This window comes from Myotis lucifugus, unplaced genomic scaffold, assembly GCF_000147115.1.
Source record: "Myotis lucifugus unplaced genomic scaffold, Myoluc2.0 scaffold_15, whole genome shotgun sequence".
NCBI classification, from domain to species: domain Eukaryota; kingdom Metazoa; phylum Chordata; class Mammalia; order Chiroptera; family Vespertilionidae; genus Myotis; species Myotis lucifugus.
This window is the reverse complement of record NW_005871063.1, coordinates 6,725,808-6,751,146: the sequence shown is the minus strand read 5'-3', so window position 1 is coordinate 6,751,146 and position 25,339 is coordinate 6,725,808. Positions and strand designations below refer to the sequence as shown.

The 25,339-nt window shown below is 39.5% G+C and overlaps 1 protein-coding gene across 1 annotated transcript in view; it reads right to left on the bottom strand.

Annotated features, from left to right (window-relative positions):
- Positions 1-9,221: 9,221 nt before the first annotated feature.
- NXPH1 (neurexophilin 1) overlaps positions 9,222-25,339 on the bottom strand; it is a 269,592-nt gene continuing 253,474 nt past the window's right edge. Inside the window, exon 3 of the mRNA XM_014452444.2 lies at positions 9,222-11,196. Within this exon, the coding sequence (XP_014307930.1) occupies positions 10,435-11,196 (762 nt within the window). The 3' untranslated portion in view covers positions 9,222-10,434. The remainder of the gene's footprint in view (positions 11,197-25,339) is intronic.

The window sequence follows — 25,339 nt, the reverse complement described above, 5'->3', positions numbered from 1 at the left end:
TCATAATCTTCCTTCCAGTAGTGAATTCCCTTTGTTGATATATGAATAAGGAGCACCTATTCTGAGTGGGAGTAATGAATGAGGAGGTATTGGCTCTGCATGATCTTGTTTCCAACAAACTCTACTAGATATGATGTAGAACTTGGGCCTTAATGCTCCAAATTCCCCCTTTTGATATACTAGTACATAATTCAAGCTAAAAAAATCAATAAAGAAAATCTTCTTGGTCAAAGCCATTAGCTCTGCTAAATTTTCAAATCTACACTTACAAGTGTAGCAGAGGCCAGAATGTGGAAAGTCAGAGAAAGCTCATATTGTCCAAAGAAGTAAATGTGTGTATAGAGGGGTTGGGAGCATGTACTTCAAAAGGTCATGCCTAGCCCTAACCAGTTTGGCTCAGTGGATAGAGCATCGACCTGTGGATTGAAAGGTCCAAGGTTCGATTCCAGTTAAGGGCATGTACCTTGGTTTCGGGCACATCCCCAGTAGGGGGTGTGCAGGAGGCAGCTGATTGATATTTCTAACTCTCTATCCCTCTCACTTCCTCTCTGTAAAAAAAACTATATATATATATATATAAGATCATGCCTGAGTAATAGCTGAAAATAAATACATAAAAGAAAAACCTGTAAATTAAAGAAAATAAAGAACTACATTTGCAAACTCAGCTAATCCCTTAATTTTTATAACTTATGGGGAGGAAAATTTTACAAGTATTTCAGACTTAAACACAAGTGTGATTTTAATGATAAACTCAATTTTTTCTTAAATTTGGGGTAAAATTAAAAAGTGGAGATCAGCTTAGTTAACAATGAGAAGAGGACTCAAATTCTCTATAATATGAAAATATTTTGAACTTGATTCTAGTTAAACCATTGGAGTATAAACCATTATAGTTTCTGAATTATAGTTAAATTATAGTTTCATTATAAAGAATGTTAATTTTCAATATTAGGAAATATTGGAACAAGTATAAGTATCACTGTTATATTCAGAGGGCCAGGCTACAACAGGCAAAAGTATCACTAAGTACATATTCTACTCCCTGTTTTTGTATATAGATCAGGTCTCTAAAAAACTTGAGAAAGTAAAGCAAGAAAATGGTTACAATTTTTTTGGTGTGTTTCATTTAAGAATAAGATGTAGAAACAGCAACAAAATGAAACATGACAGAAAAAAGACTGAGCAATCCTTCCAAATTTCTCCACCTACTTAAGGTTTATGCATAACACAGCCACGCATTTTTGTTTTCCCTCTGTGGGGGAAAAACAATTCCAGGTGTATAGCAGAAGGACACATTATGAAATGCCATGAAGAGTGTTGACTGAGAACTATATTAAAATTACTTCACTCATTTTTGAGGAAAAATAAAACTGAAGCCATTTGTTGACACTTTCCTAAACATACCGTAGGATTTCCCTGAAACAACATTCCTATGCAGGGACTGAGTGGTAATTCAAAATTACATCATAGCTATTTTCATCCCCTGCCCTGCAACTTTCCATCCTTATGAAGCTCAAAGATACTCCGGCCCTAAATCAACACGATTTCACAAAGACGGGTTTGGGGAACCATACTGGCTGCCACAGTAGTAGACTGGCTTAGGCAATTCTCAGGTAAGTCACAGCCTACCTCCAAGCATCAACTCTTCATTGCAACAGGGTCAGAATAGGAGCATTTACCTCATAAAGCCGTGCAGCTTACATGAGGGACCGCATGGACACCGCTCAGCACAGTAAAGGGCTCATCCTTAAGTGCCCAGTAGGTATTAGCCATGATCCAGGACTTGCACCCCTTTCTCTTTGGGGTGAAGGGAGTAATAAAAGAAAATAGTCAGCCTGGCAGGCGTGATCAATGGTTGAGCATTGACCTATGAACCAGGAGGTCACCGTTCTGGGCCAGGGCACATGCCTAGGTTGTGGACTCCATCCCCAGTGCAGGGCGTGCAGGAGGCAGCCCATCAATGATTCTCTCTCATCATTGATGTTTCTATCTCTTGCTCCCTCTCCCTTCCTCTCTGAAATCAATAAAAATATTTATTTTTTTAAAAAGAAAAGAATCATTGCTTACCTCTTTTAAGAAGGTCGTAAGTTCTGGTTCAGATGGCAACGCAGAAAGATCCTGAAGTCTCCTCCTCCCCTGCGCAGCACAAATCTATTGCTGCATATGGGCAATTTCCTCTAAAAACTAACTAGCAGAGGCACGCCTTCCATCGGGCACATGAGAGGAGCCCACTGCAAGCTGGTCGGCGAGGATGAGACACCATCTCACCATAAACCCCACCACAGTCAGGACCGGGCCCATCAAAACCAGGGGCTTCTTTCTGAGGAGCGAAGGGTTCAGACCCCACATCAGGCACCCCAACTTTTAAGACCTGAACCTGAGAGAGGAGGCCCCAAAACAGCTGGCTCTGAAACTGGCAGGACTGGCGTCCAGGAGACCCGCACAAGATTGTGGGGAACTGAGGACAGGCTTTTAAAGGGCCAGCGCAGACTACCTGCCCCAGGCCCAGCTGGGCCCTTTGAAAAGCCCCCAGGCCTCATGTGAAAGCAATTCTTTTGCTAATTTTGAAACAAGGCCCTGCTGGCAGACACCACTTCAAATGCTCTTTCTGCCTTACTAAAGCCACCAACAGGTGCCACCTTTGTTTTTTTAACTTGTTAAAATAAAAAAAATTAAAAACAAACGAAGACCGACCTTGAAAATTTCCTGAGCAGACAAAGCACATAATCTTACACGTAATCAAATCACGTAATCATACAAACAAAAATTAATTTAGTTTATTTTGCAAGTCTAACTTGACCTACATCATTTCTTGCTCATACCTCTAGAAATCATAAGCAAAACATTTCCCCAACGTTGATGAGGCAACCACTATCCAATTCCCCCTTAATTTAAGAAAAATTGAATATTATCGCCAATCACTGTGAAGAATAAACAGTCACTGCTTCCTCACTATATAAGCTGCTTTATCACAATATACCCCTAGGTCTCACTCCATGTTTTGCTTGGAGTGCTCCCAGTTACAAGCTGTCTTTTGTTGTGCGCACAATAAACTTTGGCTGATTACTGCTTTGGTGATTCATTTATTTCTAAACTTTTGACAGTTCATGGCTTCAAAAGTGAGATCCAAGGAAGACCCCAAAAACTCGGACGCCAGTGAACAAAGGGGTGCTGGTACCCACAGTCCATTGGCTGCACTGTTTTCTCGCTGACCCTGAAGTTTGGGAGTAAATCATTCTCAGAACTGAGCTCAGCTCTCTGAATTGTGAGCTTTCCCACTTGATGGTGCAGGTCTGTGTTTTGTTTGGTGACACTTCTTCTTTTTTTTATAATATATTTTATTGATTTTTTACAGAGAGGAAGGGAGAGGGATAGAGCATCAGAAACATCGATGAGAGAGAAACATCAATCAGCTGCCTCCTGCACACCCTCTACTGGGGATGTGCCTGCAACCAAGGTACATGCCCTTGACAGGAATCAAACCTGGGACCCTTTAGTCTGCAGGCCGAAGCTCTATCCACTGAGCCAAACCGGTTAGGGCTGGTGATGCTTCTTGGTAAGTAACCCTATTCTGTTCAAAAGGGAGGAAAACATGTGATTCCCAGATTTGAAACAGCTGTTAAGAAACAGCTGCTACTTCATACCTCTTAGGAAACCTAGGCAAAGGTGGGTTCCACCTGGTCTAAAACTCTTTTTTTCCTTCAAAAAAAATACTCCTGCTTCCTATATGTATACCCACTGTGGAGCAGGATCTTGTGCCTTTATAGGAAATGGTTAACATTTTGGATGATTAGGGATTGTAGTGGCCACTTTGGGGAAACTAACAAATCTAAGTCCACCTTAAGGCCCACCCTTGACAAGAGAGTCTCAAACCTCTGCCAATGGAAGGCATTCTGTAGTATGCAGAAGCTTCTAAAAGACAAAGGGACTTGAAAAATAGCTCAAAAAAAGTTAACTGTTTTTTAGAGTTCAGAAAAATGGCATAAAATTATGTTTCATCAACCCCCAGGTATTGAGTTAAAATGTTCAATGAGACCATATTTCTTTCTTTCCTCTAAAGAAGAAGGAGATGGGGGTGGGGTGAGACAGAAAAAGAAAAATAGCTCAAAAACAATTCTTACAACATGCAAATAAAATATCTTTAATAAAAATCATTGGTCATCTGAACAGGTTACTTTAACTTTGCCCATCAGCCAGAAATACAATTTTGTTCCAATTGTTCTTTTTAAAAAAAATTAAGTTCTTTATTGGTTAATGTATTACATAAGTCTCCTTTTTCCCCATTGACCTCTCCCCAGCCACACCCAACCCCCAGCACAATCCCTCCCCGGCTCCCTCATCTGTGTCCATTGGTTATGCTCATATGCATGCATATAAGTCCTTTGTTTGATCTCTTACCCCCTACCTGTAGTCGGCAAACTGCGGCTCCCGAGCCACATGCAGCTCTTTGGCCCCTTGAGTGTGGCTCTTCCTAAGCCTTAGGAGTACCCTAATTAAGTTAATAACAATGTACCTACCTATATAGTTTAAGTTTAAAAAATTTGGCTCTCAAAAGAAATTTCAATCATTGTACTGTTGATATTTGGCTCTGTTGACTAATGAGTTTGCTGACCACTGCCTGCCTTCCATAGGTTGTTTATAAACTAGCAAGTTTTGTATTGTGCTTGATTCATGGCTAAAGTTTTAGAATGGAAACTATAACCTTTCTGTTTGCATCTCTCTGAATGTTTATGGGTATATATATATATATATATATATATATTAAAGATGTGATATTTTTCTATGTCTGGGTGTTAGTGCCAAAATTAAATTATAAAAAGGAGTTTAATATCAAAAGTATACTGGTGTAAAATTAGAATATGGTTTTCTCTCTGTTAAAAGGACAGTTTCCTTGTATTTATTGGTGGGTGGGCCTTGACGGCCTTATACTGAGATACGTAAAAAAAAGAGAGAGAGAATTATTGCATGGTCTCACTTACATGTGGAATCTTAAAAAACAAAACAAAAAAACAAGCTCATAGATACAGAAAACAGATTGGTGGATGCTAGAGGTGGGGAAGTGATGTCAAAATGGGTGAAGGAGGTCAAAGTGTACATGCTTCCAGTTATAAAATACATATGAATGAAATATATACTATGGTGACTATCTGTATATATAAAAGCCTAAGCGACCAGCCAATCGGCCGACCAGCCAATTGGCCAGTAGTTATGATGTGCACTGACTACCAGGGGGCAGATGCTCAACACAGGAGCTGCAAGCAACAGCAACTTTGTAGAGTGCCCTCTCGCACTCCAGGATCCCTCCCGGGATGTTGGACTGCCGGTTTCGGCCTGATCCCCACAGGCCAGGCCAAGGGACTCCACCTGTGGGAGGGACCCCACTCAGCCCGCAGATGCCCTTAGAGCCCCAGCACCACCCCAGGTATGGCCAGCCAGGGAGGGACAATGGAAAGTTGGCACCAGGGCATGTCTGGCCTGTCTCGCCCAGTCCTGCCCACCGGCCACCTTCTAATTAATTTCCTTTCAATGTGCACGAATCTATGCATCGGGACTCTAGTAGTTAATTACACTGTATTACATATTTGAAACTTGCTAAGAGAGCAACCTTAAAAGTTCTCATCATAAGAAAAAAATATTCATAACTATGTATAGTGATAGAAGTTAGCTAGATTTATTATGGAGATCATCTCAAAATATATACAACATTTAATCATTATGTTGTACACCTGAAACTAAGCTAATAAGTAAATTATACTAAATTTTTAAAAATTCCATGAAACACTTTCAACATGCTTAGGCTATGTCATTTGACTATGCTTTCTACCGAAAACTTGTTTAAAATGCAAAGAAATTAATTCTAATAATAAAATTGCATTTCAGAAAATTGATGAAGTAACAGAAAAAATATTTTATTTAAAAAAATACTTATTTGGCAATAGTAGCATTCTAACAATTTTCTTGCATTATTTCTTTAAATACAAATACAGTTTACTTCTATATATGAGTCAAGGAATTTGATCATCAGAGAGCAGTCATCCTCCTCGTCTCTTTGGAGGCCTGACATAGAATTAGGAACTAAAGAGCTCGCACCTGCCAGGTGTATGATGTGAACAGACCTTTAGCTGTGTGTCTAATTCACTGGTTGGAATTTGGGAACCAACACCTGATACCTCCACTAGCAACTGCAATGGCAACAACCACTATAGCCACTGACAGAAGGTCTGTAAATTTTTTGCATCCATCACTTCTGGGACCTGTGAAGTCATCTTCCAATCCATCAGTGATAAATGCATATTCCTGCAAATGCAGAACTCTAAACATTAAAATGTTTTTAATCAAATGTGGAACACTTGGCCAGTTGCTTGGCAAAAGTAGTCTCTCCTAATTGTAGGCTGTTTCTCTAGACCTTCCTCACACAAACAAATTGAAACTGAAACTCTCTCACAGCATTTCTGTTCTTTGCCATCCTAGTAAAAAGAGAAAAAATTATAAATTTACTTAAAAATATTTCTGATAGAATCAGATATAAAACCCAACAGATATAAAACCCAATGATACACTGTAAATTTTTATTAAGAAAGATTGTTTTCCTCGTGTTCCCAACCCCTGAAATCACTTCTGAGAAAAGTTTGACCTACCAGTTTTTCAGGATTCAGTTCTGAGTATTAAGGTTCTCAGTTTCTGTCATTTAAAAATTAGGTAAATAGTAATTATTTTTATGGAAATAAATGCTTTTAAATTTTTAATTTTTGAATGCATCAACTGATTTGCATTCTATTTAAATAAAATGAAAAGATAAATATACAATAGATTGATAATTGAATAGATATCAATAAATGTCTGAAAGTGGTACATCAATCAAGTCTTCCAAAGCTTTATAAACACAGCCATTGGAATTTGCTTCAGGCTAAAACTTGGCATTCAAAGTTAATGGTGGAGACACAAATTCCTTTTCCAAAGAGCTGTTCTCATTGGTGAAGCTGTTCTTACATGTAAAGCCGTGGGTTCAAGGGAAAAGACAAACACTTTCTCAGGCTTCTCATGATTTTTTTAATCTATTCTGTGCAAAAATATGGCTTACAGTTTATTGCTGAAATGTAGGAACCAGAAGATTCCCAGTCCACAGTTTCAAATATAACAAGTTTCTCAATTACTTGCAGAATAGTAACTCCCAGAACTTCAGGACTGAACCGTTAACAGTTTATACCCCTTTTACTCATGCAGAAAAATTCTCACAAAAGCCATAGCCCCCTAAAATGCCCAATTATAACGATACCATGACAATTCATTGGTTTTATCATAACTAGGTAAATCAATAACTTGTATAATTTTTCTTCCATGAGGTAAAAAGCTGTGATAATCATGTCTTCATAACTTCACTCTTACTAAAATGTTTCTGAAACGAATAGATAATAACAAGCCCATGATCACATCAGGTGTCATCTGTTTCCAACTTGAAGTTTTTTTCTGTATCTTAGCTAAGCTGTGAAATAATATTTGAGACTAAAGAAAATGGTTTCCGTAGTGCAGCTTAAAGTTGACTTTTTCCAAATAACAAATGATTTTCTAGCATAACTAAAACTGTACAGTACTTTGTTGAAGCAACAAGTTGCCCTAATAAAGTTTTTATTTGAACCTTTGAAACTTCATATTCATCATCTTCCTTCACCCACTTCCTTGTCTAAAACAGGAAGAGTGTACTGATACAAATAGCTTGTCTTTTGAATCAAAGTTCTGTATTATCATGACCTTTCTATATTACAAATGGAGGTGTTGATGAAGTAGGAGTTTAGGAGAAGTGTGTACAGGTCCAGAAAAAAAAAAGTCCTGAAAGCTTGGAATTTTAAAAATGGAAAACCTTATTAGAAGGAAGTTTGCTATATTTTCTTTTTCTTCTAAAGAAAAACTACAGAAAACTGATTCAGTTCATTGAATGTTAGTTATCTATGTTCTGAATGTTTACAAAATTTTAAAATAAACGTTTCATCAGGAGGCTAAAGAGCAGGGTAGCCAAGCAGAGTTGAAGCATATTTTCATGTCATCTTGAATTGTGGATAGCAAAAGGACAGATTAGATCACATGGTGAAAGTCATGGTCCACCAAGCAAATGATCCTAGAAAACATTATCTTTCCCTTCTCACTTATTCCCCTTTTTGTTAAGAGAGAACTAACTCCTAAGTAATCACTCTGATAAATAAACCCCAGAATAACAAGATTTAGCCGTGGAAAGGATGTCCAGCAGCTAGAACTCATGAAGCTCTTATTGCCTGGCGATCCAGAGAGTCTGTTTGAACATTAGCTTCTAAATCCCATGGCAAATTAATTAATACCTTGATATAAATGGTTGTCTAGTTATATTGGAAAAGTTTGAGAGATGGACATTTAACAGGATGGTGTATCTTTAATTTGCTGATGAAGCCTCTCATTAGTGAAATCAATTACTGAGCTCTTACTTTAGAACTCTTGTGGTTCAGGCTTCCCTGTAGTACCTTCTGTTATTTTCTACATGAAAACACATTTATTTATTTCTATGCAGCATGAAAGGGAAATGAGAAGGGGTAAGCGTTCTTTATTCAGCCTCTTTAGTTGACCTTTTAAACTCTTCATATCCCAATCCCCAATTTGTGCCTTTAAAAATGAGTTACCTTACATATTTCTTCTTCTGTTTATTTTGCTGGGATTGTATAGAGTAATTATTTTTAAGAAAAAGTTTAATGTCTGTAAACAATGCTATATAGATAAGTTGACCTCACTTAGTATAGGTAAATCGAGCACTAAAGCATTCTACTGCTGGTGTAATATTCTCAATTGAGCTGAGTCATTACAGTAGAATATCAGCCACAGTCTTCAGACACCTTGACTTTTTTTTTAAAAGTAAAAAGATTACCTTCCTCTCAATCCCCCTGCTAAATAAAGACTGTACAAGAAAAAGCCCAACCAGTTGCAATTAATTTAGGAGATCTCAATGATCCCCTTGTGTTCATTGATTTTTGGTATTCTTGAATAATTAACATGACAGTAAAGCAAAAATGTATGCAACGCCTTATGCCACAATTGTTTTCCAGCCTTGATATGGAAACTCCTAAGTTGTTTTGACTGGGAAACTAATAGCAGGTTAGATAGTTCTGTACAAGTTTAGAGATATATGATGCAAAACCATGTGTTTCAATACATTCTTCTGGTCAGAACCACTTAAATCATCATCCTACACAAGCACATATTGAAACTCAACTTTAAGCATTTTATTTTTATGTACATTTCATTTTGTCCAGAAATAAAATATCTAAATACAGACAGACTGTAATGGTATATGTGTATAGCTGTCAACAATACTTGAGCTGAATAAATGCTTTGTACATTAACTTTCCTTTTTTAATGGAATTCACAGCTACATTGATAAAATGGATTCCTCATATCCTTTTTTTTTCTTTTTTAACCAATAACAAGCAGAGAGACAAGTACAAGTTAATATTAATAAGCAGCTCAAATAACACTTGGTTAAACTATGTACAATACAAACCATTCATACAAATGAAGACTAGGATATTGAATTTATTACAATATTTGTGTGTAGTAAAGATAAGACAGACACTTATAACTTACATGGTGTCTGTCAGGCATTTCCTTTCTTATAGAATGATCAGAACTTGTTTTAAGCAGCTTTAGCTGGTCTCAACTTTGCAAAAAGTCCAATGGTTGGTGATGGAAGCTGTACTCCAGTATCTGCCCACATGTAAATTCCAAATGTTGGCTCATCTTTACTGAGAACAGGCTCCCTCCATAGAAAAAAGAGCCATCTTGTATCACCTTGAATGTGCCTACAGTATGCTGGAAAAAAAGTTACTACACTTTGTTGTTGTTCATAAAATAAAGAATACTGAGCTCTAAAGACATATTTTTTCCATTTTAACAAGCATATACTCCTACAGTAGTATTTACCAGTACAGCTACTCCAAGCAATAGGTATGCATGAATGGGGACTATTGATTAGCATGTGCTCAAGACTTTAAAAGGGATTTCCACAACAGCAAGTGTTAGAAACCATCCACTGTCAAGTTAATCCTTTTGCCTGATGATGTTTGATCCTGAACCATTATGAGTCAGACAATGCAAGCCCTCTGAACAGGAGTCGTGACAGATGCCAGCTGAAATGTGTTCAGTGTGTGTGTTTGTGTACATCTATGTGTGAGAGCGTGTCTTCAAGTGTGGCTTGAAAACCTATGGTGATTTACAACTATACTGAGAGATGAAGCTGACTGGGCAGAAATTACATCAGATTGTTTTCCACTAGCAGTTTTGCAGCCAGTTGACAAGAGCAGCAGTGTAGACATATTCCAGGCAACAGATGTGACCTTCTTCTCTGAGGCGACAGCCCTGTCATATGACCTTTAACTCCTCAGGCTTCAGTCTCAATCCACCTCACGATCACCCTCATCCCGAGGGGAAGTAAGGTGTGTCGCTGTGATAGTTGTAGTCGGGGCACACTTTCTGTACCAGTTTATAATCTGTACTATAAAAGGAAATGTAAATACAGATCACCTTGAAGGGCTTGGAGCAGAGCCAGGATACATGACTTTGGGTCTGCTCCTGGTAACAGGTTTTTGAAGGGTCATAGTTGCAGAGTGTGTTCTTGGTGGCCTTGTCAACCTTTTCATATTCGATGCGACAGTTAAAGGACTTGGAATCTTTGGCATCAATCACGGTTTGTTGTGCCAAGTCGAATTCCACTATTTTTGTCGGGGGCACCAAGCTGACAGATACATTCCCTTGACCCGTGGAATTATGCCTGAAGTAAACACTAAATGTCCCATTGCCATGATCTACAATTTTTCCAGTTATCAACAGGTTTAGCTTCACTGTTTTGATGTTGGAATGAAAGTCACCCCATCCAAACATTTTCTTAAACTTGCCCGTCTTAACAATGGGCCTTCGCTTGGCCCTGGGCCGAGGCTCTTGAAGGTCCGTGGAGTTCCTCAGCCAGTCCCAGAGGTCTTGCTCAGAATAAGGTTCTGGGGTGTCATATCGCAGGTCTAAATCTGTGTCGTTTTCTTTGCCACGAAAAGTCTGTGACAGGAGGCGGCTGATAGACAAGTCTTTGCTGCTTTCTGTCCATATGTGCTTTAGTGTGGATTTGCTGCTTCCCGATTTTAGAAGTTCTGACTTTCCACCATTTGTTAAATTGGCACACGTGACCTGAAAACAGAACAGAAAATGGCATTTACATCTCAGTGTCTGAACATCCAGCACACAGATCAAAGCCCGTTCAGAGAGACGCAGAATCAAATGATGACACTTCTTAAAGTACCTTCAGCATCTGGCCAATATTTATTAATATGTAACAAAATACCACTCCTGGTTTTACATAATGATGTAAGAGATGAGGTGTAGGTGGATTCAAAAAAGAAAAGAAAAGAAATAGGAAAGAAAGCCACCACTAAACCTGACGAAGACTGTAAAAGCATTGACTTTGATGAGTCACAGGTTCATCTAACATGAATAAAGCAAATTGAACTCCAACAGAAATCAAACTAAAGTTATGATTTCTTACCACCAAAATCTAAACAGTTTTAAAGTAAAATTTTATAATTCTTTTTTATACTTCAGAATTACTATAAACTTTAAAACTGTATGACTCTCTGAAATATGTCAACCAACATCCTATAGACTTTTGTTAATCCATGTCACAATCATGTCAGAAAACTTAGTTTTGCAGGGACTCTGGTATTTTTCAACAGGTCAAAACAAAATGTTTATTATCATTTATTATGAGTAAGGAACATATTGCATAAGACATACTTTTTTATCTTAAGGGTTTTAAAATGTGGTTTAGGAAAAGGGACATAAATGAAAACATCTAATACACAATATTCCATACATAATTGTCAATCTAGAGGGGCTGTACATCCATGGTGCACTGGCTCATGAAGCAGTAATGAAATTGTCCCAAAGAAGGAGGCAAAAGGGAATTAAAGTGCAATTTACCAGTGGCATCTGGGAGGGTGGAAGAAAAAAATGTATAAGCAGGAGACATGATTTCAAGGAAGAAGAACCAATATATTTGAAAGGATTATAAGATTATGGCAGGCAGACAAACCTCTGGTTTTCAGGTAGAATAGAAATTCAGTTCTAAATTATACTCTCCACAGCTGTAGTAATTATGAGTGTGAGCTCCAGAGTCAGACTGCCTGAATCTCAATTCAGGATGTGATGTATGATGCAGCCAAGTTCCTTAACTTGTTTATGTTTCTGTTTTACTCTTCGAAAGAATAGGAAAATGACACCCACTCCTTCCCAGAGCTATTGTGAGAATTAAACAGAATACTCCATTTAAAACACTAAGACAGAGAGTGCCTGAACTATGTTGAGTGTTCAACATTAGTATTACTAACTACTATATACTCTGAATCCCACTGGGTAATATTTCATGTAAATGAATTACTTATAATTGAGAGCAAAAATATTTTTTCTAAAATAAATCTTCCTTTACATAACCAAAACCTAAAACAATTAAAAAGGAAACATATATTCTTGAAAGTGCTACCTTGACACCAAAAAAAAATATGACAGGTTGAGTAGACAGTAAAACTTACGTTAACAAATGATGAGCATAAGTTTAGCTATTAAATTGTTTAATGACCAGATGCAGTGGACTCTTTGCCTTCAATGGGATGATGTGAAAGGCTTCCAGTAGTGCCAACAGTCAAGAAAACACTCTAGAACATCTCAGTTTGGGTAGAGAATCAGAGCAGGTTTCAGCTGTTATCAACACTGTCTTGAATACTCATATTCTCTCTTTCACTTAGATTAGGAGAGGAGCAGGGCAATGTCTAAAAGAGAATATCAATCACGAAAAACCAGGAAGGGTCCATAGGAAAGTTGCCAGACCCTTCCAGAACCCCAATTTATGTTGTTGTATTAATAATTCAATAACTATATAGTGAGACTCTGCTAATATTGCATTAAATAATCCTATATAATAAAACCCTAATATGCAAATCGACCAAACGGCAGAACAACTGGTCACTATGATGCGCACTGACCACCATGGGGCAGACACTCAACGCAGGAGCTGCCCCTCACTGTCAGTGCGCTTCCACAGGAGGACTGCCTCTCAGCCAGAAGCCAGGTTCACGGCTGGCAAGCGCAGCAGCGGTGGCAGGAGCTTCTCCTGCCTCCAAGGCAGCGCTCAGGAGCAGCGAGCCTGGCTTCTGGCTGAGCAGCGCTCCCACAGGGGGAGTGCCATGGAGGTGCAGGAGCTAAGAACCCCTCGGGTGTTGTCTGCCTGCCAGCTTAAGCCTGCTTAGGCTAGCACGTGAACATCCCCTGAGGGTTCCCAGACTGCGAGAGGGTGCAGGCCTGGCTGAGGGACCGCCCCCCGTCCTTTCCCAAGTGCACGAATGTCGTGCACCAGGCCTCTAGTAGAAATATAAGAATGAGACATGGTTTTTGCCCTCAAGGACATCCCAGTCTAATGGGAGAATCAATTCAGCAAATAACAGTGATGTGACCAATACTATGTACAACATTGTAGGAGGCACAGTCAGAGTTAAAAGGTTGGGATGTAGCAGAAAATAAGATCCTCAGACCTGAAAGATAAAAGAGGTTTGAGGGTTAAGAAGATAGAGATTGGATCAGAGGAGTTCTAAGCATAAGGAACAAACTGGGCAAAAGAACCAAGCTGAAAGGACATGTCAAACTTGAGACTAGAAAATAATCTCTGAGCCTTGGGGAGCACTGATAGGGAGGAGAAACAGAGAAACAACTTGCAAGAAGTCAATAGAATTTGAATAAGGTACCCTGAGGTCAAACTGTGCAGGTTCTGCAAAGACATTTAAGCTTTATCTTACAAGTAATGGGAAATCACCATATTTTGTTCTGTTTTGTTTTTAAGTATGCTGTCCTGGCTCTAGAAGAATCACTGAGTGGACTTTGAAGGGTAGGTTGGCTGGTAGGAAGAGGACTTGGAGAAAGAATGACTAGTTAAATAACTAATTGCAATATTTTATTTCAGAAAGTCAATGAGCCTGAACCAAGGCAGAGAAAAAGAGAAAAAAAAGAAATGGACGTGCAAGATATTTTAGAGGTAGGATTAACTCAACTTGATAATATATTGGCTAAGCAGGAACATGAAAAAGTTAATGTGTTTGCTTACACTATAAGGGATACAGAACAAGTTAGCTGGAAAATAAAATTAAAATCTCATGGGGACATTGAACATTGAAGTGCCTGCAAGTCATTCTGATGAGGCTATTTAAAAGAATGTTTATAAGATGGGTCTGAAAGTCTGGAGAAATGAGGAGGTGGTGATGTTGATGTAGTATGAGTGGAGGGTACTGTATAGATAGAGCATGGTATAGAGAAGAAGGTGGTGATGACATGTAAAAAAATGCCAATGCTTTGAGGACAAGCAGAAGAGGTGCCAAGGTAGGTAGAGACAAAAGAGAATAATTGAAGGAAAATAATATAGTAGAAACCACGTGAAGATGAGGGTGGGGGGGAAGCAGGCATGGGCAAGATTGAAATTCCAAGTAAAAGTCTAATACTAAACGCACTTAAAAAGAAGAACCTTGACTTTTAAAATCCACCTTATTAAAGCTACTTTGGACAGTGGAAAAGAGCTAATAATGCCAGATGGGAAAGAAGAACAACTAGCTTGATACATCTGCTCCCAGATGCAGTCAGGAATCATTGCCTTTCTCCTTCTATCGTACTGCTTCACATCTTAAGAACTTTCATCTTTGAAGCACATAAATACGCACATAAAATAGAAATAGATTTTGAGCCCTACTGAATGAACAACATCATTGCAAAAGAAAACCCTGTGCCCAGAACACCCTCTGCCATTGATTTTACAAACATATTAAGAGAGTTTCCTTTTAAAAGTCACTTAAAGATCCTTTGATGTCAGTACATATGAGTGATAACAAAACTGGGGAGGATATGGCTTAAAGATGAGTACAAAGAAAAGCTGACAACTTCAAATTTATCTAATTCTGAAAGGGCCAAGCATTGTGCCTTTTTTTCTACAATTAATGATAATTTTCTTTATAATACCAAAAACACCAAAATGCTATGCTTCTTAGCTGAATATAATGTTCCATGTCAAAAGAGGCCAATGCCCATTTCAGGAGCTGGCTCACTGATTCAATGAGACCATTTCCACAAATTATGTGTTGCTTGTCTCATTATTTTAGAAACATTGAGAATAATAATGATTCTTAACATGATGAGGTATAGACATTTTAAAATAGATGTTTGTTTTGCAAACATTGCTAAATAGGTATGAAGAAAAAGGTCATTTCTTTCCACCATAAACAAAGACAGGTAACATGAAAGGCATGTCTCGGGCAGGACCTGTGTATAGGACTAGGGAGAAAAGACTACCATGCAATGTTGGGAGTGTTACTACACTTTGATCTAACTCCTTTTTATGTGTTAGGGCCATACTTTAATATATTTTCAGCATAGGTATATAATCATAACATCAATATGTTAGCTATTAAAATATTGTTTGAAGACACCACTTTTGGGTATTAACCACTCCTTAACTTCATTGCCACCTCAATTATGCTCCTGGCCTTATGAGATAAAATATAAAAATTACACTCCTTCCCTAACCAGTTTGGTTCAGTGGCTAGAGCGTCGGCCTGCAGACTGAAGGGTCCCAGGTTCAATTCCAGTCAAGGGCATGTACCTTGGTTGCGAGCACATCCCCAGTAGGGGTTGTGCAGGAGGCAGCTGATCAATGTTTCTCTCTCATCGATGTTTCTAACTCTCTATCCCTCTCCCTTCCTCTCTTTAAAAAATCCATAAAATATATGTATTTTTAAAAATACACTCCTTTTACATATACTTTCTCCAATTAGAGGTACCTCCAGATGTTTGTATACCTCTTTTTACAAGCAATAAGATGCCTTGTAATTTCTGCCAACTTGCACATGGTACTGTTGATCTATTACTGTTTAATATAAATAATTTCAAATTGCTTTGAAAATCATGTACTTATTTCATCAACTGTATGAATACTTGAAGCCAAACAAAAATTTTAAACAACCTGAAGCTTAAATAATGGATCTCTCATCAGTGAATAACTAATCAACAAAATGCAAAATGGCCTTGCTCTATGATTACAACATCATTTTGGCAGTTTTATGATTCACAATGTTAAATATATGTTGCATACTATTAACTGTTAGTGGTTAAGGGCACACTACACTATAGACATTGCAATTAGCATTTTGCATATGGCTCTGATTTTATTTTGAATCACATGCTAGCGTGTGCGCTCTCTCTCTCTCTCTCTCTCACACACACACACACACACACACACACACACACACACACATGCTCTTCCTAGTTATTCCATGGGGCATGTCCTTTATTTTTAAAAATAATTTAAATCATGCAGTTCTATATTCATACACTTGATAAGGGTTAGCTAGCTAGCTTAATGAGGCAAATAGGAAGGGGGGGCAGGAAAGATGGAAGTATTTCTGGCCTGAGCAATTAAAATAGCTATAAACCAAGGACAGAGGTATCTCTGGCTTGAGCAATTAAATGCAGCCCTCACCTGAGCAGCTGGGAGAGCTATGAGGAGTAATAAAACATCTCCAGCCAGAACAACTGAGAGAGGGTCTATGGGAGAGGAATGCATAGATTGGATCTGGAGACGCCAAAATGCTTATCTTACTTATACAAAGGATAGAGAAATGACACAGGATAAGGGGGGAAGAAGACATACATTCACAGAGGATAAAGAGAAGTCACAGGATATTGGGAAGAAGGAAACATATTTTCACAGAGGATAGAGGAACGTTGCAAGAGGAGAGAAGAGAGAGAGGGGGGTACCACATGGGCTTTGAGCTTTGAAACTAATACTATATAGCAGAATAACCAATGAGAAAAGCATGGTGGTACCAAATTAAGGACAGAGACCAATTAGAAAAGGTCATGTTCAGACAAAGAGCTACAGCCTTTATAACTCAGTAGATGCAGATTGTTTAGATTTTTCTTTCCCATTAGAGAGAGAGAGAGAGAGAGAGAGAGAGAGAGCAGGTCTTTCCCATTTGGGGGCTTCTCCTCAGGGGATCCCCTTTGGGGACATCCATGCCCAGATGAAGTTTATATATGCTTCCAATAAACATCTACATTTTTATTGAAGAAATCTGTTAGTTCACGAATTTATTCTTCAACTTCATCTGACAAGGACCCATGAGAAAAATCTACACCCTGAACCCCAAGTTTCACACTTATCAAAACACTGGAGGCCCAGTACTCAAATTTGTGCATGGGTGGGGTCTGGCCAGCCCGTCACGATTGGGGTGGGGGAAAATCGAGGATGGGGCCTGCCGGGGAAAGGGCCGCAGGTGCTTGGCTGGACGGCCCTGCCCACTGGTCAAACTCATGGTCGAACTCCCAGTCAAGGGGACAATTTGCATATTAGTCTTTTATTAAATAGAATTATAGGAGATGAAGTAAAAAGTAAAAGCCTGACTTCATCATCAGCCCCTGCTCTCTTTGCAAAGCCACCTCTCTCTCCAGAACCTGTCAATACTTTATTCATATTTGCAGTACTTTTTCATATGTAAATATTTTACAGAAATAGTGTCGTATTTTATGAATTACATTTTATATGTTTCCCATCAATATTATCTTTACTAAATGGGCATATAGAATTCTATAGTATGAATGTATCATATTTCTACTTTTTGGTGTACCTTTTGTGATAGATCCTTAATCACTACATTGTTTCACAGCCAGGCTATCTACAGTTATTTTTTAGCCTTGATTCCATTGGTTTTTCTGCTCATTGCTGTTTCAGATACCTCATTCTCTCCTCTCTTGAGTTGGATTTTCATTTTTATGGGTGTACAGATTGTGTGATTATTTTAGAAAGAGTACATAGGGGACAAACTATATGAGTTGTTCAAGCCTAAAAATGTCTTTATTGGCAATAAGCTTACACTGGGTATAATATTCAGTCATCTTTTCATTTACTTTGTTCTGTTTTATATTTCTCTCACTGCAATTTTAGGATTTCCTCTATTTCAGGCATTGTCAAGTCTTACAAGGTGGGCTACCTATGCCCATGCTTTCTCTAATCTCTTTCTTAACTAATGTAGAGAAAAGCACATAGACACATCTAGATATGTTAGGCTCTTTTTCATAAAGTTTCCCCAAGAGGACTATAAACTCTTTGAGGGATGTTTTTTCTATATTATGCCATTTTTTAACTTGGGGGAGCGAGTACCTAGCATAGAGAAGCACTCAATAAATTGCCTGTATGGTTTACATCCTCAGTACATCTATTTCAATAGTGAAGGTTCATTGATACTTTAGTCACAATCAAGATTTGGGGGGAGGACATGTGGCCCTCCGAGATTTCCCTCTTACAAGTTTAGAAGCTGCCCCTCATTGGCAATACCTGGAGTGCCTGTATTATATATGAAAAGCCGCAGGAAATGGGTTGGTGTTTTAATACATCAAAAATACATCATTTCCTTCTGCTACAAAGCAGTGCTCCAGGAACAGCATTAACAATGAAAAAGCAGAAAAGAAACTCCATGCCTCTCCCTTCACCCGGGAGGTGCAGGAAGGCCGTATTTCAGAGGAACTAAGAGAATGGGCTTTGCGTTAGAGATCACAGGGCTAAATCCAAAATTGGCTCCTCTGTCACTAATAACCATTTAAAGTCACATTTTCTCCAGTTACAAAGTAGAGATGACACTTTACTCATTGAATTTTCATGAAGTTAAAAAGAAAAAGATTTTACATATGAACTATGGGACACAGTATGAGTTCAACACATGAAGGCTATTGTGCTTAGCTAGGTTATGGAGCCCTGATAAAAAAGAAAGCAGGGCTTTCAGAAAGCACACTGCTGTTCTCTTCCTTGTCTTCTGAGTGGTGACATTACATCTTCCCAGATAATCTAAACAAACTGAGGTGGAAATTATTATAACTGTAACAACCCTGTGGTCATCTTTCGCAGGAGGTGGTGGTAGGAGATCACACTGATTGTGTTAGCATTTAGTATTGGCAAATGTGGGCAATAATTTATCTTTAACATAACAACTTTAGGAGAAGACATTTTGACCAGCTGGGACATTGCATGTCATCCTCAAGAACTAGAAACATTGCCATGTTTCTACCAGTTTGATGAATCATACAATGGCTAAGAATTTTAGGTGTCTATCTCATGGGCTCTTATGATCCCATGAAGGTTGGCTCATTTCTAACATAGGGTACCATCTGTTCCCTACACTATTGTATTGGAGACTGGTTCTGAATTCATGGGTAATTGAGCTTCTCACAAGTTTGTATAACCATAATAATTAGTTTTTGTTTTTATTTCTTTTCCTGTAGGTACTCTTATGAAAATGTGCTTGGTTGCCCTAGCACATGGTTGGCTCAATGGATAGAGTGTCAGCCTGTGGACCAAAGGGTCCTGGGTTTGATTCTGGTCAAGGGCACGTACTTGGTTGCAGCCTCCTCCCTGGCCTGGGCTCTGATTGGGGCTTGTGCAGGAGGCAACCAATTGATATGTTTCTGTCACATCAATGTTTCTCTCTGTCTTTCCCTCTCTCTTCCAATCTCCCTAAAAAAATCAATGGAAAAATATCCTCAGTGAGGATTAACAAAAAAATAAAAATAAAATAAAATATGTGGTTTTTTTAAAAGTACTTGGTTTTTTAACCACAGGGAGAAAAATATGCCTTGTGAAGAGCCATTACTTATTGTTTCTGCTAAGAAATAGAACTTTTCAGCCTATGAAAATATTGTCTCTGCTTTGTAAACAATAAATATACACATAACTTTTGATATATAGACATTAATATTGATGAGAAATTGAGAATTTTTATTCCACATAGCCCAACTTAATTTATTCTTTCAAAACACAATTACAGATTTACCCAGGTTTACATTAAAAATGTTGCTTCTGTCGTGACCGGTTTGGCTCAGTGGATAGAGCGTCAGCCTGCAGACTGAAGGGTCCCAGGTTCGATTCCAGTCAAGGGCATGTACCTTGGTTGCGGGCACATCCCCAGTAGGGGTTGTGCAGGAGGCAGCTGATCGATGTTTCTCTCTCATCGATGTTTCTAACTCTCTATCCCTCTCCCTTCCTCTCTGTAAAAAATCAATAAAAATATATTTTTAAAAAATGTTGCTTCTTTTGTTGGTATTTTATATTACTACCATTTAAAATGTATACAGAATATTTCCTATCAGGGCCCCTGGGCATGCAGTTATAATAATGAATAAAATTATTAAAATAACATCTTGAAACACTATGCCTTGGCTAAAACAAAGCCTCTTAAGCATCTTTTTAAAATTATTTATAAAGTGATTTGAATTTGTCTTTAAATCCATATGTCTGTAAGGAAAAGAGATATGTTGCATATGTAGGAATAGATGGGGTAGATCTGGAGTCATTCTTTCTGAATTAGAGGTAAATATGAGTGATTGTCCATAATAAGGCTTGTGATATAAATGCTAATGGAAATTTATGGCTTCTTAAAGTCAAATGAAGCACATACCTCTCTAGAATGGACCAAATGAGGAATGATTGACCCACCTCCCAACCCTATTTTCAGCAACTTATCTGAACACTAGAGGCCCAGTGCACAAATTCGTGCACGGGTGGGGTCCCTCTGGGTGTCCTGCAGGGATCAGGCTGAAACCTGCAGTCCAATGCCACCTGCAGCTCCTATCTGCCGCTCCTGCTCATCCAGGCCCCACTGTGCCTGCCGTGGGCTCATGCCCAATCAGTCCCAATTGGGAGAGGCTCACGCTACCACAGCACTGCTCACCAGCCATGAGCCCTGCATCTGGCGCCCTCCCAAAGGGAGTGGCCTGTGGGATCGGAATGAAACTGGCTCTCCAACATCCCCCGAGAGGTCCTGGATTGCAACAGGGCACAGGCCAGGCCCAGGGACCCCATGGGTGCATGATCGGGCTGGGGAGGGACCACAGGAGGGCTCCAGGGTGTGACCAGCCCATCTCACTCAGTCCTGATCAGCCAGACCCCAGCAGCAAGTTAACCTACCAGTCAGAGCATCTGCCCCCTGGTGGTCAGTGCACGTCATAGCAACTGGTCAACCAGTTGACTGTCTGCCACCTGGTGCTCAGTGCATGTCATAGCAAGTGGTTGAGCAGCCTTAGCATATCATTAACATATTATGCTTTCATTGGTTGGTTGGTTGTTCTGCAGTTCGGTCTATTTCCATATTACCCTTTTATTATATAGGACTAGAGGCCCAGTGCATGAAATTTGTGCACTGGGTGGGGGGGGGAGGTGAATGTCCCTCAGTCCAGCCTTCTGACTGCCGGTTTAGGCCCGATCCCACAGGGACTGCTGGCTCCCAACCACTTGCCTCCCTGCCTGGCTGATTGCCCCTAACCACTTCTGCCTGCCAGCCTGATCACCCCTAACTGCTCCCTTGCCAGCCTGATCGACGCCTAACTGCTCCCCTGCAGTCCTGGTCACCCCCAACTTCCCTCCCCTACAGGCCCGGTTGCCCCCAAATGCCCTCCCCTACAGGCCTGGTCCCCCCCAACTGCCCTCCCTCCCCTGCAGGCCTGCACCCCCCCAACTGCCTGCCCTGCCGGCCCAGTCACCTTCAACTGCCCTCCCCTGATGGCCTGGTCACCCTCAAATGCCTCCCCTGATAGCCTGGTTGCCCACAACTGCCCTCCCCTGCCAGCCATCTTGTACCCACATGGGAGCAGCCATCTTGTGTGAGGGTGTAACCATCAATTTGCATATTACCTCTTTATTATATAGGATGCGTTCTCATGCGCAGCAATGGTATATGAGAACATACTGAGTAGTAATAACGGTATAACTAATCCAATAGGAATTCAAATTCCTAAAGAAACAATAACTTTGAAATATTTAGAGATATTATACTTGATATCCTCTGATTATCCAGAGGTTGATCTGGAAAGCTTTCGGTCTACAACAAAGGAAGAAATCATTATATAAATGAAGTGATAGAAATTAGTTTTCAGAGGAATATCCCGGTGCCATTTAGATCCTGAATTGCTTCAAAATTCTTCTAGGACCTCTTTGCTATGAAGCAATAATACGTGGACAATGCCCAGTGCTTCCCAGGTGCAGAGTGGACAACAAGCCAGACAGTCAACCCAGAAATACGGAAGGAGGCAGAGATCCTGGAAATACAGTTCTACCACATGCCTATACAAGTCCCATGGACTAGGAATCTCCAGTGTTCTGAGAAGAGACCAAATCTCGCACAGTGAATGAACCCTTCACCCTTTCATCAAAGGTTGCTAATGCTGGAGTTTGAGTTATGACAGTGAATAAGTAACTATTTGAGAGTCATGCCCTGATCAGAAGCAAGATGTGATAAAAGCAAATTCAGCCCAGAGCACTAGGCCCCACAAGGCTCTTAAGCGTAGCTCAGAGAAGACACAAGTGCTGTGCTGAGGGAACTTCAAAGGCCACTCTTCCCATGAGAAAACAATACCTTGAAAGCTCTTACACCAACCTGTTTTTTCTAATGCTCCTCCCATAAGAAGATTGGCACCTATACTTTGACCTTCTGTTCTTCCTTGCAGGATTCCTTGCAGAGTATGGGTAAACATACTCTGTCCTCTACAGATCTCTTATCTAGTTATCTCAGACTTTGAAACCAGAGATACCTGCTTCCACTAGTCTGGCTAGATCTAACTTTGTTCTCCATGCACCCTCTCCCCCCATCTTCATTTCTTAAAGTATGGCATGTGGAATCTCATTATCTCAGAGATCCAGGTGCCAAGGAAAGGGATGTTTAGGCCAAAAGACCTCAAATACAAGCAAAAAGATGGCTTCTGGGTCTGGTGCTGTGGCTTTAAGTTCATCAGACATAAAACTGAGTGGTGTGCCTGGACCCCAAAAAGAGGAAGACTTTTCACTTTTTGTTACCAAGGGAACTCAGTAAACAGTTTTACTAAATCAAAGAAGGATGCACACCCAACGATTATAGTACAGGAGGTGGGTCATGAAGGAAATGAAGCAAACAGACCGGAAATGACTGAAGATGGTTTAAGATAAGTCAGTCACAAGAGAGAGGTTGGATTAAAAATGCGTGTGTAGTCAGAGTTCTGAGACCCCCATTGGTCTTTTTTTTATTCTTTATTGTTGAATGTATTACATATGTCCCCTTTTCCCCATTGTCCTCTTCCAGCCTACCCCCAACCCCCAACCCCGGCCTTCACCCCCCCCTATTGTCTTTGTCCATTGGTTATGTTTATATGCATACAAGTTCTTTGGTTGACCTCTTGCCCCTCAACCCTCCTCCCCACCCCACTCCCCTGCCTACCCTCTGAGTTTGACGATCTGTTCGATGACACTTTGTCTCTGAATCTATTTTTTTTCATCAGGTTATGCTGTTCATTATAATCCACACATGAGTGAGATCATGTGATAATTATCTTTCTCTGACTGGCTTATTTCACTTAGCAATGGGCTTTAAAATGACTTATCACAGCATTAGTCATTTGGACTGCTGTGAACACTGTGGCTAGAAGCCATCATAGGAGAACTGGAAGTGGGCAGGCTGTTAAGGTAGACTTTCCTCTCGGGGTTTGTCTCTACACTCGCTTATTTGCAAACTTGGAGAGGTAGTTTAATTACCCTTCCCCAAAGAGCTGGGTAATACTCCCGCTGCCACCAGAGGGCACAGCTAGGACATCTGACAGCTGTCTCCATGGTTCTGAAGTCAGACAGAATTGTCATTAAGAGTCTCAGAGCTCTTTGAGAAAAGATGGATCAGCAGCCTTTGTGCAACTGCTGACTAATGAAGACCCTGGAACTCACTTCTTCTATGGGCTGCAGAGACCAGGAAGAAGCTGCTTTGCTCCAGGAGCGACTGTAGAAGTCATCACCAACTAGAGCAGCTGTTATTGAGGCCTCAATTCCTGACAGAGGAGGTGTGCAGGGACAAGGTGTTTAAATTTATTTAGAAAATAGCCTAGGCGGATGCAACATATTCTTACATCTCCAGCCTCATCTTGGCTATTCCTCCCTTTGGCCTCCAGGTTCTGTTCACAGCAGACTTTTTTATGTGTTCTCTTTCTTCCAGGTTCAGGGTCTTTGCACACTGCTTCCCCATCCTAGAAACCTTTCTACCCATTCCCATTTGCTTAGCTACTTTCTATTCATTCTCTAGCCCACCTTAAACTTTGCCGCAGGAATTGTTGATCCTCTCTGAGCAACCTATACTATTAGTTCATAAAAGTAATGCTATTATCTCTCTCTCTATTTACCATCTATCTATGTACATTATTTCCCTGAAACTGTCATCTTCATGGTGGATCCATGTAATACACTGCTTACGATTTTTGTTTACCACACTTTATAAAATGCCAGATTCCAAGTAGGCACTCTACAAATATTGGTTGAATGAATAAATGCATGTTTGAATAGACGGCCTCCCCACACATAATGATATCCCTTCGTAGATAAGCTTGCTTCATCCACAGATAAACAGCTCATTTTCTTGCATAGATGAACGTGTTTAATAGTATAAGCTTTCATGGAGGCTTCATGTAATTCTGAAAACAGGCACAGTGATGCAAGAGAACAGGTGATATTTTTCTAGGAAAATACAAGTATGTGACTGCTACCGACCATTATAGCCAGTCAAGAATGTTACATCAAAAATCTCCAAATAAATGTATTTTCATTTAAATAAAAGTGAAAAGTAAATAAGAACAAAAATGCCTCTATGAACATAAGTGTACTTTGGAGGTTTGACAAACATCAGAAAAACTTAATGAAATGATGAGTGTGGGCTCTTGCGTGGCATAATTTAGTGCTATCCTCTGGATTTTCTTTCGTGACTTTCAGAAATTTGATTCTAAGACTGTAATGAAGGAAAACGCTTATAGGTATCTAAAAACAGAGGTTTCTTCAACAAAAAACTGTCAGACTTCCCAGGGACATTTTATTTGCACTATTCAAGTGGACATTTGTATTAACAAATAATAATAGCTTTGTAACAGGCAGTTAGGCATATGTTACACTATTCTTTGCATAAATGCCCATTTGCTTTGAAAATGCAGTGGGGTTTTATAAATGTAAAGCAATGCAACCAATTTTATGGAAGTGTTTGAAAAGGCTCAGTCTTGAGCTGTAAAAGTGTCCATTAACAGTACCAATTTAAATGCTATTAAAAATATGAGTCTTAAAGTCTCATATTTTTGAGCAGCGATTTTCAACCATTTTCATCTCAAGGTACACATAAACTAATTAGTAAAATCCTGCGGCACACCAAAAAATATGTATATTTTTTGCTGATCTGACAAAAGTAAGTATAATTTCGATTCATTC